The sequence below is a fragment of the Gossypium hirsutum genome, chromosome D05, assembly GCF_007990345.1.
Source record: "Gossypium hirsutum isolate 1008001.06 chromosome D05, Gossypium_hirsutum_v2.1, whole genome shotgun sequence".
NCBI lineage: Eukaryota > Viridiplantae > Streptophyta > Magnoliopsida > Malvales > Malvaceae > Gossypium > Gossypium hirsutum.
This window is the reverse complement of record NC_053441.1, coordinates 6351896-6371579: the sequence shown is the minus strand read 5'-3', so window position 1 is coordinate 6371579 and position 19684 is coordinate 6351896. Positions and strand designations below refer to the sequence as shown.

Genomic DNA, 19684 nt, shown 5'->3' with positions numbered 1-19684 from the left:
AAAGCCAAATATAGAAAAAGTTAATAAGAATCTTTGACAAAAATTGGGTTGTTATTAATAAATAGTTTGATGCAATGATAAGGCACATTTAGGGATAAGTTTAAATCTTGAAGATAATATTGTTGGAAAGAATAACTACAAACTCCAAACATATACCTAAAACAAAGGTAAAAATACTAATAAAAGCCCTTTTTAAAAAAATTTTACTGAAATAGACTCGGTAAAACATTAATTAATGGAATGGCTTAATTCCCCAAAAACGCGTCCATGCCAGCGCGTTGTCATGTGACAAAGCAAGAAAACACTTCCTCAAAGAAGCGCTTTTCCCGTGTCACTACAGTACCAACGGTCAAAAAAATAGCCGTTGGTACCCCCCAACCGTAAAAAAAACTATAAAACCCTCCTTTCATTTTTTTCACACTTAAATCCTTTCTCTCAAATTCTCTCATATTTCTCTCCAATATTCTCTCATATTTCTCTCAAATTCCTCTCAAATTCCTCTTAAAGCTCTCTTTAATTATTTTAAAAAAAGCTCTAATTTTATTTTTTTGGAATTTTTTTAAATCATAAAAATTTGATCGTGTTAGCAATGGCTGGAGAATTAATTCGTCTCGATAACAAGCACATATTCTTCGAACAAATGAAAATGGTAAGTGTTAAATTTAATTTTTAAATATTATTTAAGATTTTTTCATTTATGCAATTTTAAATAATTTTTATTTTATTATTTCTTATAAAAGTCTGTAGATCGGATATTGCAATGTTATATCCGTAATATGCATGGTCCTCCATCACATTACCTGCGGGAAGCGGGTTTTTGGCACGTGGCGACGGTAGGCCGAGGATGCAAGTTGGACCCGAAACTCATTAGTGCGTTTATAGAGAGGTGGAGACCCAAGACGCACACATTTCATCTTCCATGTGGAGAGTGTACTATCACGTTGGGCGCTATTCCGGAGAATATTAACGGAGGTCGGATTGAGATGGGCTGGTTACGAGACACATCCTCGGAGCCGGATGATGATTCTACCGAACTAGAAAGAATCTGATATGCTCGGGCATACATTCTTGAGATAATTGGAGGTTATCTGATGCCGGACTTGTCACGGAACCTTGTACATCTGAGATGGCTACTGAAACTCGTTGATTTTAGAGCAGCTGGTGAATTTAGTTGGAGGTCTGCCGTGTTGGCAACATTGTATCGGGAGATGTGCAGGGTGACACGACCGAATAAAGTAAAAATCGAATGTTGCCTATCACTATTGCAATCATGGGCACGGTTTCACTTTCCATTTTTACGTCATCAAGTGGACCACCCATATACATTCTCACTCATAACGAGGAAAATTTTATATTAGATTTTACAATTATTACATAGATTTAAAATATAATCGTATGCTAAAAATTTATTTAATTAGGTGGAACCATTCGGCAAGTTATGCTCGATTACTTACCTCTCTTGAAGATATACGACTTCTATTAGACCAAATGTCAGAAGCACAAGTAAGTATTAAATAAAATAGATATACATAATGAGATAGTCGATTCGTATTTAGTATTTAGTATTTAGTATTATGTATATAACTAATATTTCCATCATGTTCATATAGTTTCAATGGATACCATACGAGGATCCGGCAATTCGGGCAGTAATTCCGGATGAATACTTCCAAAATCCGAACGTTTGGCATGTGAAAGTCCCGTTGGTCAACTTTGCAATCGTGGAGATGCACCAGTCGGGCAGAGTATTATGGCAATTTGGATTCCGACAACCGATTCCCGTGGCACCTGAGGTGTTGGATGATCATCACAGAATCGACTTAGGCAATTTGCATACGAATTGGCTGAGATTCTGGTTACACTATATCCAAATGTGGGAAGATCGATATGATTATATACCTACTCGAGAATCAATCATCGTTCCAGAGTTAGCGTGCGTGCCGGAATACATGCCATGGTTTAGGATCCATGGCAAGCCGTATTTACTGTCGGAAGAGGAGAGGCAGGGGCAATTGCGTGTCCAAAGGGAACGACGTGGCCCTTTAAATCCAAGAAGAATGGACGACGACGCAGGCCCATCAACAGCGCCCCCACAATCACCAGGCCCAGCAACAGCACCGACACAGTCACCCAGCCTAACACTTCAACCGATGACACCCACAACACAACTTTTTCAGATGATGCCAGGTGCATATCCTAGCCCTTTTATGTATCCTAACCCTTATGTGTTTCATTTTTCTAGTCCTATGGCAGGTGGGAGTCAATGGCCCGGTTCATCTCCATTTTCGATTACAACAAGTGGACTGCCGATCTATAGGCCACCGTCGCACGAGGGGCCGTCGGGGAGCTCTTCTTTTTACCAATCTCCATCACCTTATAGGTTTCAAACACCTTCATCGTCGGTGAGGCAAACACCTCCACAGTCACTATTCTATCAAGGTGGGTCATCCTCCTAACACCGACAACCAGATCCCCTACTAGAGGAACCAGAATCCCCCAGGAGCAACCACAACCCCCACTAGAAGCTAGACAAAGGAGGAATCTAGCGCGTAACCGTCAACGACCACCATGTGGCACTAAATCCGGCAAGCACGGAGATCGATTTTTATTTTAATATATTTATACAAACATTTTGAATATTTTTATATTATTTCATGTAATAAAATAGAAATTCTTTTATATTATTTCATGTAATAATATAGAAATTTACTTTTATATTTTAATAAAATATAAATTCTTTTAAATAAGACAATATTTTGAATATTTCTATATTATTTCATTTAATAAAATAAAACATTGTTTTGAATAAAGTAATTGTAATATACTTTAATATTTTTAATAAAATATAAATTCTTTTAAATAAGGCAATATTTTGAGTATTTCTATATTATTTCATTTAAAAAATATAAATAATACAATATAGTTTTTTACAATAACGTTCAACTATTGCAATTTGGACATGATCTACTTGTATGGCCTGAGAGCTTTTATTTTAAATTAACAAATAATTTAATTAAGTAACCCTAAACCCTAATTTATTTTAGTTTTTCCTTAAAAATGCTAAACCTTAAACCCTAATCTATTTTTTAAAATTTATAATTAATTTACTCAAGTAACTCTAAACCCTAATTTATTTAATTTTTCCTTAAAAACCCTTAACACTAAACTAGAGGTGTCCATCGACCGGGCCGGGCCCAGAAAAAATTTCGACCCTCCTCCTAGGCCCGGGCTCGACCGAGCCTAAAATATGGGCCTAAAATTTTGTCCAGGCCCGGCCCGGGAAAAAATTCCTAAGCCCGAGCCCGGCCCGGCCATTTTTTAATAAACACCAAAAAATTATTTTAAAAATAAAAAAATTAAAAAAAAGTATTTTAAAAATATTTTAAAAATTAAAAATTAAAAAATATGTTTTTATTATATTCGAGCCGGGCCAGGCTCGGGCCTAAAAAACAGTGCCCGAGGCTCGGCCTATTTTCTAAATGGGCCTCATTTTTTGCCCAAACCCATATTTCGGGCCTATATTTTTACCCAAACCCTCACATATTTCGAAAGGGCCGTCGGGCCAGGCCGCCATGGACACCTCTACACTAAACCCTAATCTGATTTTTAAAAAAATTTATAATTAATTTACTCAAGTAACCCTAAACCCTAATTTAATTAATTTTTTCCTTGAAAACCATAAACACAAAACCCTAATCTAATTTTGAAAATTTTATAATTAATTTAATTAAGAAACCCTAATCCTTTATTTATTTAATTTTTTCTTTAAAACTCTAAACCTAAATCCAAAACCCAAAACCCTAACCCTAACGCAGAGACACGGGAAAAGCGCTTCCTTGAGGAAGCGTTTTCCTGCTTTGTCACCTGACAACGCGCTGACGTGGACGCGTTTTCGGAGAAATAAGCCCATTCCAGTAATTAATTTTTTACCTGGCCCATTTCAGTAATTAAAAAAAACTTTTATTAGTATTTTACCCTAAAACAAACATATATAATATAAAAAGAAATTGAGTTATTGATGGAAAGTATGTATAATGACAATCAACCAATCAAAAATCATATCTCACCTTAGTTACTAAGATTAGCAAAATCTTGAATTATCACAATGTTATCGATGGAATTTAATTGCATAATCCTTGAAAAGTCCATCAAAGGATTTTCACCATATATGGAGCTCCCTGTTTATGTTGACATCTAGGAGAGCATTCCGTCAATTGAATTGGTTAGTAAACCAAAATTGGAGAATCAATCCCAATATAAATTACAAACTTAATTAATTGAATTAAAATTAATAGGTTCGAGTTTTTTTTCCAACAAAATAAAATCCATATCACCTCAAAACAACCATCAAAGGAGAATAAAAAAAATTTATTAGTTTGAGGTTTTAATATATATTTACGTATTTATAGGATTTGAGTTCAAATTTTATCATATTTTAAATTTTATTACATACATGACGTAACTTATTTAAATTTAGATATATTTAGATTATTATTTTTATCTATTGTGCTTGTAATTGTTTAATTTTAATTGTACTTACAGGAAATGTGTTGATTACCTTTGTGCATGGAGTCTAATAATTAGTTATACATAATACTTATAATCGTACCTTAAAAAACAATTTCTAATTAATCACATTGTTGATTGAGGTCAATGTTCTTATTCCTTGAACAATCATGTCCAAATAAGTCCTATCATATGTATACATGATGCGTATAGCCTTTATTTTATTTCTTTCCAATTTTGTCCTAAGCATATATTTATATTTGTGGATATACTCTATTATAAAATCTTTCAAAAATAGTTTTTAATTAAAATTCTAAAAACAAAAAACGTTTGAACTATTCTTTATCTAAAACCCATTCGAGTTCGGTGAAGCTGACATGAAAAACCCATATTTAATATTTTTAAATTTATATAATTAATTTTACTATGGAAAATAATAAATTACACTTGAACATATCTGAAACACAATGCCTACGAAAACCAGATTTTGTTAGTGGGCTTGTCCTCACTAGTTTTGAGATGGTAGGCCTTTAATTCACAGCCCAACAAATTTAGAGCAGGAGGCAGACTCATAATCGATGTTTAATCCATAATTCCATCATCATCATCTAACTAGATCTAATCTTTCAACATGCTCATTATATATAAAATGATTCAATTTTCAAGTTTATAAATGCACGACATAAAAATAATATAATAAAATAAAATAAAATAAATTATAACATGATAAGAAAAATAATATAAACATAATACAAATACACAAAAATAAAAATAAAAATCTATCTAAAACGATTGTCTTCAAGATATAAAATAAATTATTAACACATAAAAATTTGTGTGAATTTATAATATTTTTTTTATATTTTCCATGTTGGTTTTAAGGTTCATATTTGTGGTCTAAATAGTTCATTTCAGCAACATTATCTCTAATATTTGACTATATGTCTATCTTTAAGAATGTAATGTATTCTACCATTACAACTAACCTTTGTTGATATTTATAACACTTTGATCACACGAAAATAAAATATTAATTTTATCTAAATTGTATAATATTAACAAATTATTCAAAATATATCAAGATTGATATGTAACACGAGTGTGAACATGACAAAGTATGTAAAATCTAAAATAAATTGAGATACAATAAATATGTAATATTAACATAACTTAAAAAAGAACACCAATGCGATGAGTAAAAGTCTATCCAAATTGACCTAACCAACTTAATTAACACATTCGAATTTATTAGTTATTTTGAATAAATCCATTTAAGATTGAATTAAAGTGACTTGATTGGTTTTTATCTATATTTATTTATTTATTTTAAATATATTAACACTATGTAAAATATATAATATAAGTTAAACCATAAACCCAAATTATTTTAACTCAAACTAAATTTTAATTAACCCCAAAAACTAGAATAAAACACCCTGAAGGCTAAAACTAGTTCTACAATCAAAAAAATTTTACCTTTCCATTCAACAATTATGATGTTTCATGATAAAGTTAATAAAACTTAATTAATGAAACATAACAAATAAAAAGTCAATTAATTGACTTCAATTACCAGTGTTGTAACACCCCTTACCCGTATTCGATGTCAGAATAGGGTACGAGGTATCACCAGAACATATACACTTTTAACCATATTAAACCGAGTTGTAAAATTTCATCTAAACTAAAACTTTCAAATTGTTATTCTTGATTCGCTAATTAGGGTTTACATAGCCCAATATACTCACAATCTTTCATTTCCTCGTCGTATGAATTTAAAAATTTCCATTTACTTATTGAATTTATCACGAGTACCTGAATTGATCCGTATCATTACATATTCTCATGTCGTCACATTTTCCTATTTAACTATTGTAATATATCAATTACTCAATATCTTATAAACTAAGTGTCACATATACATTATCCATTCATCTCCCATACAACTATCAATATTAGCCACAAAGATAGAACAAATTTTCTCTATTCGATGTTAAATCAAAACATGTTACTTCATTACCAACTACCCTTACTCAGTATACACCTTAAATTAGCCCAAGTGTTTAACCAATCACACATGACATAAATATATTTTATCTATTATTGCATAATATAGATGTGCTACCCAAATCATAATTCACCTCACATAATAACTGAGTTAATTTTTATCATTTGTCAAATAAATTACAAAACAAATTATATAACAAAATATAGATACATTTTAAACCTCACCAAAAAAACAAATTCTCATGGCATTAAATAATTATCACGCATCAAAGACAAATGTATTTGATATTTCTATCACACAAACCAGATTAATCAGTGCAACCTCAATGATGTAATCATCCTTTTAACTTACTTAACCAAGCCAAATTATACCATCATCTCACACATAGAATGACCCACCTATCATACTTCTCAATTATGTAATAGACCAAATATACCTAATCTTTATCATCATGATCAATCCACAACCAAAATACATCCATATATCTAAATTACCACACACACATATATATATATACCATACACACATACTATAAAACTTTATTTTCCCCATGAGCTTAAATCATGACCAATAATGCACAAATATAAGTATAATTTCTATTTCATCGTTTATCAATTATAATCGAACATATGACCAATTATAGACAAATCATTTATATATTCTCTAATTTTCCTCCTCCTCCTCTCCATTCCACATCCTTAATGTGTATAATACATTTAAGCAACATTTTCCATACTATCACTATTTTCCTGTATGTAAATTCAAGCTGTCTATCAGAGTCAGAGTCACTAATTTATTTATATCTCGATCTACAGAGCTCCAAATTAAGATCCGTCAATTTTCCCTGAAACTAGACTCACATATCTTCTTACCATAAAATTTTTATAATTTTTGGTTTAGCCAATAAGTACAGTTTATTCTTTAAAGTTTCCCCTATTGCACTGCTCGACAGTTCTGACCTCTCTTCACTAAAAACTGATTATCTCATTGTACATAATTCGGATGGTATTCCCGTTTATTTATAATGAAACTTTACTCGTTTAGGATTCTAAAAATATAAGGTTTAACCCCTAATTAATTTTTTACAATTTTTAATGATTTTCCAAAGTCAGAACAGGGGATTCCAAAATTATTCTGACTCTATCTCACAAAATTTATTATATCTCATGATTTACAATTCCATTACTTACACCGTTTCTTCTATGAGAAACTAGACTCGATAAACTTTAATTTCATATTTTACTCATATTCTAATTCGATTCCCACGATTTTTGGTGATTTTTCAAAGTTGGCACACTGCTGCTGCCCAAAACTGTTTTAGTGCAACATTTTGATTACCATTTTGACCTTAAACTTTTAACACATGACAATTTCATCCTTAGGCTCGGAAAATGAAATTCTTGCAATTTAATCCTTGATCCAACCCTAATAGTTCTCATACATATCAATAACAGCCCATGGATTCCATGAAATTTCAGAATTTCTCCACAATTTCAATACTTTTCAACTTAATCCCTAAAACATGTTTTCATCCAAAATTCTTTAATAAAACACCTTTAAACATCCATTAACATCTCAATTTCATCATAAAATAACAAAAATCATATGAACTTATCATTGGTTTCTTCCAAAACTTTCAACAAAATGAGAAACTAGTAGAATACTAAGTTGGATCTAATTGTAAAAGTCTAAAAATATAAAAATTTCAAGGAAAAAGCAAGAATTAAACTTACTTGAAGCCAAAATATGGAATACCAGCTCCAAACCCTCTTCCATGGCTGTTTCCCACCGAAATTTCAAGAAGAAATGGTCTTGAAATCATTAAAATAAAATTTGGCCACATAAACTTTATTGTAATTCCAATTTTGTCCTTAAATACATAAAAATCTTTGATTTTTTTAACGGTATGCCGCCTCTGCCACTTAAGTTGGTCCATTTGCTCCTTTAGTCCTTTCTTATTTAATTGTTAATCTATTTAATCACTTTAGCAAGTTTTGTATCTTTTCAATTTAGTTCTTTTTAATTAATTGACTGCCGAAACATTAAAATTTTCTGACGAAACTTTAAGACTACCATATTGACACTCCTTAAATATTTATAAAAATATTTACGGCTCAATTTATAACATCGAGGTTTCGATACCTCTTTTCCTCAATTTCTTAACTTAATAAATTTTAAAAAAAAAACATAAATTATTAATTTAAAAATCTCTTAACAATCATATTTGACCCGTAATTATTAAATAATAAAATTTACAAGCTTATTTTCTGAATTTGGTGGTCTCGTACCACTGTTTTCAACATTTCTAAAAATCGGGCTATTACAAGTGTTAAGTTAGTTAAAAATATATGTTAATTGATTAATCAGTTTAATTTGAAAATGATTGATCATATCGATTAAAATAACATAATGATTTTAAAAAATCCCGATTGTTCTCTCTGCCTTAATCAGAAGAATTCATCGTACTCTGAAAAGGATAAAGTAGTGAGAAATTCAACATATTTCCAAAGAAGAGAACTTAATTCCTAATGATCTTGTCAAGATAGTTCGTATAAGGAAAATAGGTTTAAAATTGGTTGAGGATTCTCTTTAAGACTCTAATTTATTTACTTTGTATCTCTATTTATTTCAAAAAAAAAGCAAACCTAAGTTTAAACCTTGAAACAAGGGCCTAAACCTCAAAGATTAGCTTAAATTAAAAAACTAAACATTCAATACCCTAATTACCCTTTATATCATATTTCTTTTTCCTTTTGCTTAGCTGCAATAAAAGCAAATCCTCTCAGTTCAAAATTTTGCAATTATAAATGCATTAGGGGACAGCATTTGATTACGGGTATAGATTAGAGAGGTTTGCAGATATTAGATAATAAACAAAGGAAGACTATGTTTAAGAGTATATTATAAACCAAAATTGATCTCGTTTCAGGCTATAATAAATTTCTTTTTGCCGGGTTAGCTACTTTTACAAACCACCATAAATATAAACATTGGGCCATTTTTGCAGTGGTAAATATACACCATTAAAAGTGTAGTTACCAGTAAGAAAGTTGATGACAACTCATTTTATTCTCTAATTTAGCTAAGCTAATGGATTTTCCCATTCCTGTTAGTGGCCATTAACCTCCCCCCACCACTTTCATTCACTTTCTGATGTAACCATCCTTTCCATTTGCTCAGACTCACATGGCTCCAATTACAAACTATGGGCTATATAATGCATGCATGCCTTTGTCTCACTGCTTTGAGTTGAGCCTCTGGATTTGGAGTTGTGGTGATGGCTTCAAATATTTGTACTAGGCTGGAAATTGCAATATTTATGGTGGGATTCGTTTGTGCAAATTTAGTGTTACCAATGTGTGGTAACATTAGTGAAGTGTTTGAGTACAACTGGGCTCCTAATCACATTATCTCTCAAGGAGACCAGATCAAGCTAACTCTGGACAATGTTTCTGGTAATGCCAACCTTTCTCTGCTTTGCTTTGGGTAATGAGTGTTTTGTCTTTTGTTGTGATCAAAATGATTAGGAATGTATTTGTTGAAATAAATGGTGATGTGATTGATTATAGGTTGTGGATTTGAGTCTAAGAAGAAGTATTTGTTTGGGCAAGCAAGTGTGCAGATCAAACTAATTGAAGGAGACTCAGCTGGAACCGTCACCGCCTTTTATGTAAGATTAGTATTACTAGATTATGACTGTAAAAAATTATGTTTGAGAAATTTAAGAATGGGAAATGCAGATGGCATCGGAAGGGCCTGTTCATGACGAACTGGATTTTGAGTTTCTCGGGAATGTATCGGGAGAGCCATACCTAGTCCAAACTAATATTTACGTCAATGGCACCGGCAATCGAGAGCAAAGGCATACCCTTTGATTCGATCCCACACTTGATTTCCATACATACTCTTTTTTCTGGAATCGCCATTTAATTGTGTACGTGTAAGCAACAAACTGTACTCAAATCTATATTATTCAGTTATTTGAAATATCATGTTTAATATTCGTTGGCAATCTAAACAGGTTTCTTGTTGATGGAATTCCCATACGTGTTTTTACCAACAAAGAAGACAAGGGTGTGCTGTTTCCAAGACAGCAGGCGATGAGCATCCGAGGGTCAGTGTGGAATGCCGATGATTGGGCCACGCAAGGTGGGAAGGTGAAGATCAACTGGACCAATGCTCCCTTCTTTTCAACCTTTCGGTCTTTCATCATCGATGCTTGCGAATTATTGCCTGAAACAGACGATATTATGGCCCAATGTGGCAAACTCGGACGGTTCTGGTGGGATAAGCCAGCTTTCGTTGTGTTAAACAGGCATAGGAGCCATCAACTTAAATGGGCTCGCAGAAAGCATTTGGTTTATGACTATTGTAAAGATAAAGCACGATTCACTGAGTTACCAAGGGAGTGTATCAGTTAAAATTACTGCAATAACTTTTAAGCATTTCACAGATTCTTGCTAGAATTACTTCAGAGCGAAGAATCATTATCATATAATCGCTTTCAAAATCCCATCAAATGAGTTTAATTTGCGAATCCCGATATTTGTGATGCCTTACTCAAGTGTGGCCTTCTTTGTAAAAAAATAAAAATAGTGCCTCACGCCTCACCCCATAAAGACAAGAAGCCACTGCATATATAACACTGTTATCCATATCCCTATCAACGCAATAAATGGATGCCACATAATAATTATATCACATGTTTCCCAAAAACACCCTTCTACTTTTATCCACACAATCCAAAAGAACCGAACTCACACTCGTACTGCAACTTTGAATCCTCTTGCAGAAATGGAGATGACTGCACGATCTTTGTCTCAAGCAAAGCTCCAAAGCTGCTCGGCTACTCTTTCACCTTCCTTCCTTCAGTCAAAAGCCTCTCTTTCTGCATCAAATTTGGTGGTCCCTTTTCAGTCCTGCAAAAACTATGGTGTCAGGCTCAAATTTGATAGAAACAGATTAAGGAAACAAAGAAATGTTGCGGTTATTTTTGCTTCTGAGAGTGAAAGTAATACTTCCACAGATGTCACTGATCGATGGCTTCTTGAACCTGCAGGTCAGTGAGTCAGTGTTTTCATGCTGTTACAGGGTTAAATTTTTTTATCTGGTTTCTGAATCTAGATAGCTAGTTTAAGAAATCGCCAACATTTTGATGCATTGTTGAACTAGGTGATGGAGATTCAAGACACATTGGATTTAAGGTTCAAATGCCAGATGCGTTTGAAATTGCTTCCGTAAGTACCATAAAAGAAGAATGCTGCCATTGTCACTGTTCTATCTTTGCATTGAAAATAACATCCATGGTGGATTTTATTTGGTCATTTTGTAGAGCGAAGTGACTGTTGGTCGCCTCCCTGATAAGGCAGATGTGGTGATTCCAGTTGCAACAGGTAAGTTATTCCAGTTGCAACAGTTGATTGGACTACCATTATACTCAATATTTTAATTTTAAATTCTTTTATCCTATCCCAAGTATCCCAAAATTTAATGAAAATGTAAAATTGGGATAATATTTGTTTCAGCTATGAAATAAATTATTTTCATTCCGCTAATACCTTTGATATGGAATCATACGTACATCTCTGGATGCTGTAGTATCGGGAATTCATGCTCGGATTCAGAAGAAAGGAGGGAATCTTCTGGTGACAGACTTGGATAGTACAAATGGGACTTTCATCAATGACCAGAGGCTAAGACCAGGGGTTGTTTCCAAGGTGCCACCCGGAAGTTTTCTTATATTCGGTAAATACCCCCAACTCTTCAACTTCAATTCAATCCAATAACCCCGGAAAAGTATCCCAAATTCTGCATTGTAACTGAGGCAAACAAGACTATGTTTTCTTGAGTTATGTCTATGTAATGGTTCTTTTTTGATGTAGGGGATATTCATTTGGCAATGTTTCGTGTCTCGAAGCTTGAGAATGTTGCCAGCATCGAAAGCAAACCGGAGGAATCTGCTGATAAAGTAGAAAGTGAAACTGCAACTGAGGGTCCTTCAATGGACTAAATATTGCAGGATTTTGTTGAGGAGGCATTCAATTTTTGTCATTAGATTTTTATCCCTTCAAATGTTTTCTCTTTATGTAATCCGAATTTCTTCCACATACATTCAACATGGAACGAAATACATGAATATACGCTCTTTATCAGCATGTAATTGTCCAAAAATCTACAACATGTGTACCAACCAACAATTTTCCCATTTTTAAATTTAATGCAATGAAAACATGAGTAGTTTAAAAACCGCATAAGTTAAATTCCAACTTTAGATGCATGCTGAAAAGGTAACATGAAAGTTTGAAACACTGACTAAACTCCACTGGAATTTGCATATAGCTGGAACTGTAAATGGATAAGAAATGTGCACATGCCTACCATTTGAGAATCATTAAAAACTAAAGGCATGTAAATAGAAGCAGTAGTTTCAATAAAACGCTCAACCCCAGCTTCTCTATGGAGGCAACCATAAGAACAAGGCCCAGCTATCAAAAATATCACAAGAACTAAACGATTGAAATACAAGATCATACAAATGAGATTAAAATCCATGGATAACTAAAAGATATCATAGTTACCATACAGTCACAAAGTTATTGTGTATAATCTTGTCATAATAGAAAAAAGATGAATATGTTGGAAGCCTAAAGGCATAAAGTAAGTATAATCATAAATCATCTGACAGCCGTTATGTCTTCACCTTGGAGCTTATGCTACGTTTACTGTGCCAGACACTATTCCTATCACCATTGACTGTTTTCTTCTTGGCTGCAACAGAACATTGATCAGTTCGACCACCCTTATTATTCATCTCAATTTGAAGTCTGCGTCGCCTCATCCTATTCTCCAAACGTATTCCTCTTAGTGCCCGTGCCCTCTGCTCAATTTCTAGAGCTTCTGAGAAGTTCCAGATACGAACAACACCTTCTTCACCCCCACAGACAATTCGATCTGCACCAATACCGACTGAGAACAAATTGCACCCAAATCCATGGAGCATTCTCTGGGGTGGCTCTATGTTCCTTTGGTCAATGTCATTATCCCTTGAAACCCTTTTCCCCAAGGTGCGCTTACCGGCCCTCAACAACTTCCGAACATCAATTAGTGCAAGTTTACCATCACTGGAAGCTGAAACAAGCCAGGGAAACTCAAATGCAAGTGAGTAAACAGCACCTGAGTGAGGAATCCATGTTGCAACCTGCACGACACTAGATTCGTCAGACCCACTTATAATCTCAAACATGTGTATCGCTCCATCTTCTCCACCAGTAAAAAGGAAGTCTCCAGTGCAACTCCGAGCCAAGGCATAAGTATTACCAACGTGACCATTTTGAATAACATTTAACAGAGTCCCAGTATTTGTCTGCCAAAGAAACACATCAGAACCTGATGTGCTTACAACAGTTGTGTCATGAGGAACAAGGCTCCAAACCCAGTCACCATGCCTCAATACCTGTGTGCACTTCAGTGATGACCTATCCCAAACACGAACTGTCATGTCCCAAGAACCACTATATATCCTAGTAAGGTCCAAAGCAAGAGAAGTTATAGGCCCCTCGTGTTCCCACAGTCGAAACTCCTTGTTCTGTTTCTCAACACCCTTAAGGTCAAACAAGTGCTTAAGACTCTCTACTGCCTTCCAACAATGGATAAAGCCATCAGTACCCCCAGCAACTAATAGTTTAGTATCGGCTGCAACAGCCCTAATAGTACAACCAAGGGGCCGCGATGATGCCATTGACAGCCCCTCCTCCATATCCCACATTCGTACAACCGAATCATATCCAGCAGTAAAAATGAGTTTGGCGGAAGCCAACAGAAACACAGTTCTAACAGCTTCAGTATGACCATATAAAACATCAATGCTACACCTTCCTAAAAATGTCTTGCTCCTAAAATCCCTCTCCACAAACAATTTTTTCCATGATTTCTCATCGGAAGCCCCAGCACCCAAAAGTCCCGAGGCAACTGGTAAACCCCACCTCTCGCAATAAAACTCTTTCCAAACGTGATGCTCGGATGCTATATTATGGAGAATGGTCGACACACAAGATATTATACCAAGCTCTTTAGGGTCGAGGTAATTCAAAATTTCTGAAACTAAGGCTGGTGGGAGATCAGTGATTGACCGCCGGGCATTCGTAAAAACATCATTAGGAGGTAACTGTTTTGAACCATAAAAGCTTGAAATGCCCTTCTTAGGGTTAAAATCCAAAGACGGTTTTGAAGTTTCCAAATTTTCAGGTGCGGAATTGTAACTAGAATGGTTTGACTCAGAATAATTAGCTAGATTCTTAGAAATCTCAGTGCTTTCTTGGCATTCAAATGCCATAAAATGAATGAAAATTTCACCTGGAACTATTAATTCAATGGTATAACTATAAACCTAAATCCCCTAATTCAAGGCCTCAAAAAGTAATTAAACCAGAAATATTTCAAACCCAGAATCTGAACTTACCCTTAAACAAAGATGCCTAAATCTAACAATCCCTAAAAACTGAAACCCAAAAGTATTAAAATAAAACTAATCAGAAAATATCCAATGAATTGAAGAAATTTGAAGGGTTAACAATTAATAGAAGGTGCGCAGGATCTAACCAGAACCCAGAAAGTCAAAAAGAAAAAAAAATTGAAATTAAAAAGGTACCTCTAAGATTAATAATTCGTTCTTTGAAGAAGAGAGTTGTTAGAACTGTTCTTAATTTTCCAAATAAATGAAGGGTAATTGGGAATATGGAGGAAATTGAGGAGGGGAAAGGGAATATTTCTTGGATCCGAACGCCGAAGCGGTGGGATGGTTTGGAGGAGGGGATTTTTTATTATTATTTTATTACGGTAGTATTAAAGGAAGGATCGAACGGTGGAGATAAATGGAGCAAGAGTCATAGAAATTTTGTGGGACGTTGGATGAAAATGAGTCACGCACAAAGATGCTTCTACATTGTTATGATTCATAATCGATTTATGGCTTAATTAAATTACAAGCAAATAGTAACTAAATTGAAAAATACACAAAAATTTAAGTATGAAATAATACGTGAATGAGGAAATTATGATAAAAATTTAATGAATGTGTTATGAAATGATGAAATATGTATAAGATATTATGAAAAAATAAGGAATTTTTATGATGTTAAAGATTAAATTGTTAAACTTGAGAAAATATATGAATGAAATAATAGAAGTGAAATACATAGAAATTTAATAAGATAAATTATGTGGTTAGAATGCAACAAGAAAGAAAATTGATTTAATATTATTAATTAGTACATATTGAATTTTTATGACAAAAGTCAAATTGAAAAGTTATGAAAATTTGTAAGAAAATATTTGATAAATGAAAGAATGTAATAGACTCGATATTCAAGTCGAGTATGAGGGTGCTACAATAAATAGAGTATTATCAATTTGAAAAATGTCTTATAGAAAAATTTTTGGTAAGATATTTTTTGAGAATAAGAGAGTAATTTTACATTTATTAGAAAAAAAATTATATTGATGATCTTATTTTATATGAAACAAATATTGTAAAAAAGTGAAAATAACCTAATTAAAAATATAAAAATTTGATTGAGATTTGAGACCCATAGAGTTTCAATCTACCATTCTGTTGAAGCCTTTGGCGGTAGTATTGTTGATGGTTAAAATGGATAGAACGATGATAAAACGGAGAGTTAAATAGGTTTGTCAAAAAAAAGGAAAAAGTTTGCCCTGGGCCAGTTGGGTTCATAAGCCCCAATAAAACCTACAAACCTGGGCTATTTAATTTTTGGTATTGGCCCGCGGTTCTGCCTCTATAGTTCATGTTCTTTCCTTTTCTTTTTCTCTAAAATTCGGGAAAGAACAATCCTCCAAAGTTCTTGAAAAATAGGCGTTGTGTTCCGTCGGTAACAATTAATCTAAGAAGAAGAAGAACATTTTCGTTTCAAGGTTAGGCATCATTTTTACTTTTTCTGTAAGTGGATTTTATTGATTTTAAGCTTCCACTGTTTGTTTTGCTTATGATTAGTTACCTTTGGAGTTTTGAGGTTTCCTTGTCTTCTTTTAAACAGAGTATGCCAAACTATTTAGTCATCTTGACTATCAATTGCTGAGAACTTATTTTTTTGGATTAAATTGCAGAGAAATATTTATTTGGTTTGGGTTTTTCTTTTTTTGTATTGAAAATTATTATTGAGTTTGTTATTTTGTGGGATTTTATTTGATCCTTTCGCTCGAGGATTGAAGTTCAAAATGGTATAGCGTATAACTAGGGGAAGGATACACTGCAAATGGTATATCGTAAATGTCATTTAGATATTGACACAGTTCGTGTTGTCTCGTGTTTTCGATGAATCCAAAATTAGGATTCTTATTGTGAGTTGCCTTGGACATGAAGAAGTTATTGCAGCACATTAGAGTTGATATCTTAACCGGGCTGCCCCTGAATATTAAATCTGGTTTGCTTACTTGGTTATCGAACTCGTATTGCAATTCATCATCCTTGTGTTGTAGCATTGATTTAGCATAGGCCACACGCCACGAAACCGATATACAGCTTGAACCAGAGTTGATTTTGTTGTTCATCGTACTGCCTCATGTTTGTGCATGTTAGTCGTCAAATCTTGCTTCCATCCTTTTTCAATTTTAGTAAACTGTTTTGCAAATCCTATGCCGAATAAAGCTGCTTTCTACTATGATAAAATTCAAACACAAATTGATGAGCCTAAGGGATTGAGGGTCTCTTATCTCTTTATCTACTCCAGTTTACTGGCACTTGATGGTCTAACTTCAAGGATTCAAAAACTGTTATATTGCAAGAAAGTAGAATTAAACCATTCTTTTAGCATATGATTAGCTGTTAGTTCTTTTTTTTTTTAGTAAATTAAACCATTTTTTTCCTCGTTTTGAAAGTTTAGTTTTCGGAAATACAGATTAGTATCTAGAGCATGGGAAAATCTGCTGCAGATGAAAAGATTCTCAGTTACAACGATGTTGTGCTTAGACGATCAGACTTGGACATCCTCAGTGGTCCGTATTATCTGAATGATAGAATCATCGAGTTCTATTTTAGTCTCCTATCTTCAAGTCATCCTTCAGAGGACATCCTATTGGTTCCACCATCAATTGCTTTCTGGATAACTAACTGCCCCGATGTTGATGGTCTCAAAGATTTTCTGGAACCCCTTAAATTGCCGGATAAGAACCTCGTGATTTTTCCGGTCAATAACAACGATGATGTAAGCTTAGCTGAAGGCGGCAGTCACTGGAGCTTACTTGCATATTACCGAAGTGCTAATATCTTTGTCCATCACGATAGCAATCAGCAAATGAATAAGAGGCATGCTATGAAGCTGTTTAAATCTGTGGTTGGTTATAATGGTGGTCCAAGTTCAACCAGTAATGACAAGTATCAAGAATGCATCGACACACCTCAGCAAGTTAATGGCTACGATTGTGGCTTACACGTTACAGCTACTGCGAGAACCATATGCTCATGGTATGAAAGCAGTGAAAACAAAGATGGCACTGATTTGTGGTTTTCTGCTCTAAAGGAGCAGGTGACTCCGTCGGTGGTTGGTGAAATGAGGCAAGAGATACTGGGGTTGATCAAAGATCTAATGGCCAAGCAATGAGAGATATTGAATGGGGACGTGTCAGGTTGGGTGTGCAAGAAGATGAAGTTCTGCCATTTCATGGATCTTGTATGAATTTCAAGTTTCCTTTCAAAATCTGGGACTTTGTTTTCTGGATAGCAACTTAAGCAGGCAATGTATGGCAGTCACATGCATGCTTGAAAACTTTGTTGTTCTAACTTTCAGATGGATCCGATATTTACACCTATGTGTCGGACATAAATATGAATTCGATGCTCGCATCCACATTGAGAATGAAAATCGTGCATCACTAAATGCTTAGGAAATTTGAAGGCATCCAAGGCTAGGGATGAATGGTAAAGAGAAGAAGTTTTTTTTGTTGTGACAGATTTATACTTATTGCATCTACTTGTTTGCTATAAAATTACAATATCATTAACTATAGGGGAGGTTTATAAAACTTACAATTAATGTCACAAAATATGTTGTACCCTTCATCAATGGAAAACCTCCAAAACCAGAACTAAATGAGTAGACGCTTCATTATAAAGCAAAATGAGGACAGATTCAGTATCATAAAAGTTATTGTATTGTATTAAGAGTTAAATTGTATCTTATCCCCTCAACTCAAAAAATGGATAAATTAATCTTTGTACTTTAGATCAAAGGACAAACTAGTCTTTTTATTAAAAATTGCATTAATTTCTATTGTTAAAAACTGTTCCATGTATGGCAGCATGAGGTACACGTGACAATCATTGTTTGGGTATTCCATCAATTACATCAATTTTTAACAAAAATTTAATCTAATGTATATGTACTAGTTTACCTATTTTTTGAATAAAAGGAACAAAATATAACTTGACTGGTGGTATAAAAACTTCAATAATAATTCTACTGTAAAGTACAAATTGCGGAGGGCACGTGATTAAGCCTAATACCATAATTGACATTCAACAAGTGGAGATTTCTTTTAAGATTGTGACCATCGGCAAGTTTAAATTCAAACCTATTTGCAAAACCTTTCTTCTATATCGATTGAACATGTTTTGTATTAAAAATATGGTGTACCGAATCCATTAAATGGATAGTTAAACATATGAATTTGGTAAAAGAAAAGTCTGAATGGTAAAGCTATGAAACAGTGGATATGTAATAGGAGAGCAGACAAAGGCGGCAAGAATCTGACAGACCATCAGATTAAACAAGCAGCAGAATCAAGAGTAGGTCATGAGGTTGAAACAAAAGCAGGCACGGTGAGAGGTCCCAGACCCTTATTGGCGTGGGGTTGGGCTTGCTGGTCCAGCTTCCACCTCCTGCAGGAAGTCCATTTTGAACTGACAACTGCATGTATGCCATTGCTAACCCCAGCCCCCTGGACTGGTCCCAAGACAACATTTCATTTACTCAAACTCTAGGCTACAGTTCCTGTGTCATAATGGACCCGATTCAGGGTCGAATTTTGGTCCCATCCGATTTACAAACACTACTAAATTATATATTATCGAGACAGAAACATGCCTTGTTCTTTAATATCAGCATTTTTACTTGGGATTGAAGAAACTCGAATGGCGGTGGCGAACATATTTTCCAT

General features: G+C 33.9%; 3 protein-coding genes, 1 long non-coding RNA gene and 1 pseudogene across 6 annotated transcripts; 3 read left to right on the top strand and 2 right to left on the bottom strand.

Annotated features, from left to right (window-relative positions):
- Positions 1–4065: 4065 nt before the first annotated feature.
- Positions 4066–8335, bottom strand: LOC121217639 (uncharacterized). Its single transcript, XR_005913785.1, has 2 exons — positions 8248–8335; positions 4066–4194 (listed from the first exon to the last, which is right to left on the bottom strand). It is a non-coding gene; the product is annotated as an uncharacterized lncRNA (long non-coding RNA).
- A 1456-nt stretch (positions 8336–9791) lies between these two features.
- Positions 9792–10935, top strand: LOC121217638 (xyloglucan endotransglucosylase/hydrolase protein 9-like; annotated as a pseudogene).
- A 255-nt stretch (positions 10936–11190) lies between these two features.
- Positions 11191–12669, top strand: LOC107959255 (uncharacterized). The gene is made up of 5 exons (XM_016895260.2): positions 11191–11573; positions 11687–11751; positions 11847–11907; positions 12113–12259; positions 12397–12669. Exons 1-5 carry the CDS (start codon positions 11309–11311, stop codon positions 12522–12524), a joined length of 666 nt encoding a protein of 221 aa, XP_016750749.2. The 5' UTR covers positions 11191–11308; the 3' UTR covers positions 12525–12669.
- Positions 12670–13050: 381 nt separating this feature from the next.
- On the bottom strand, positions 13051–15434 carry LOC121217637 (F-box/WD-40 repeat-containing protein At5g21040). Its single transcript, XM_041093372.1, has one exon. The coding sequence runs from the start codon at positions 14844–14846 to the stop codon at positions 13203–13205; it is 1644 nt and encodes a 547-aa protein (XP_040949306.1). The 5' UTR covers positions 14847–15434; the 3' UTR covers positions 13051–13202.
- An 840-nt stretch (positions 15435–16274) lies between these two features.
- On the top strand, positions 16275–18475 carry LOC121217636 (NEDD8-specific protease 1). 3 transcript variants are annotated; one of them, XM_041093369.1, is made up of 2 exons: positions 16275–16444; positions 17428–18475. In XM_041093369.1, the coding sequence occupies exon 2, from the start codon at positions 17443–17445 to the stop codon at positions 18127–18129; it is 687 nt and encodes a 228-aa protein (XP_040949303.1). In that variant the 5' UTR covers positions 16275–16444; positions 17428–17442; the 3' UTR covers positions 18130–18475. The 3 variants fall into 3 exon arrangements, with proteins under 3 accessions (XP_040949303.1, XP_040949304.1, XP_040949305.1); XM_041093370.1 differs by having other exon boundaries at positions 16290–16444; positions 17413–18475; XM_041093371.1 differs by having other exon boundaries at positions 16290–16469.
- Positions 18476–19684: the final 1209 nt, after the last annotated feature.

Coding starts and splice junctions, on each gene's coding strand:
- LOC107959255 (XM_016895260.2), top strand. CDS start 11,309: ATGGAGATGACTGCACGATCTTTGTCTCAAGCAAAGCTCCAAAGCTGC. Junction 11,752..11,846: donor ATGCGTTTGAAATTGCTTCC/GTAAGTACCATA, acceptor GTCATTTTGTAG/AGCGAAGTGACTGTTGGTCG. Junction 12,260..12,396: donor CGGAAGTTTTCTTATATTCG/GTAAATACCCCC, acceptor TTTTTGATGTAG/GGGATATTCATTTGGCAATG.
- LOC121217637 (XM_041093372.1), bottom strand. CDS start 14,846: ATGGCATTTGAATGCCAAGAAAGCACTGAGATTTCTAAGAATCTAGCT.
- LOC121217636 (XM_041093369.1), top strand. CDS start 17,443: ATGGGAAAATCTGCTGCAGATGAAAAGATTCTCAGTTACAACGATGTT.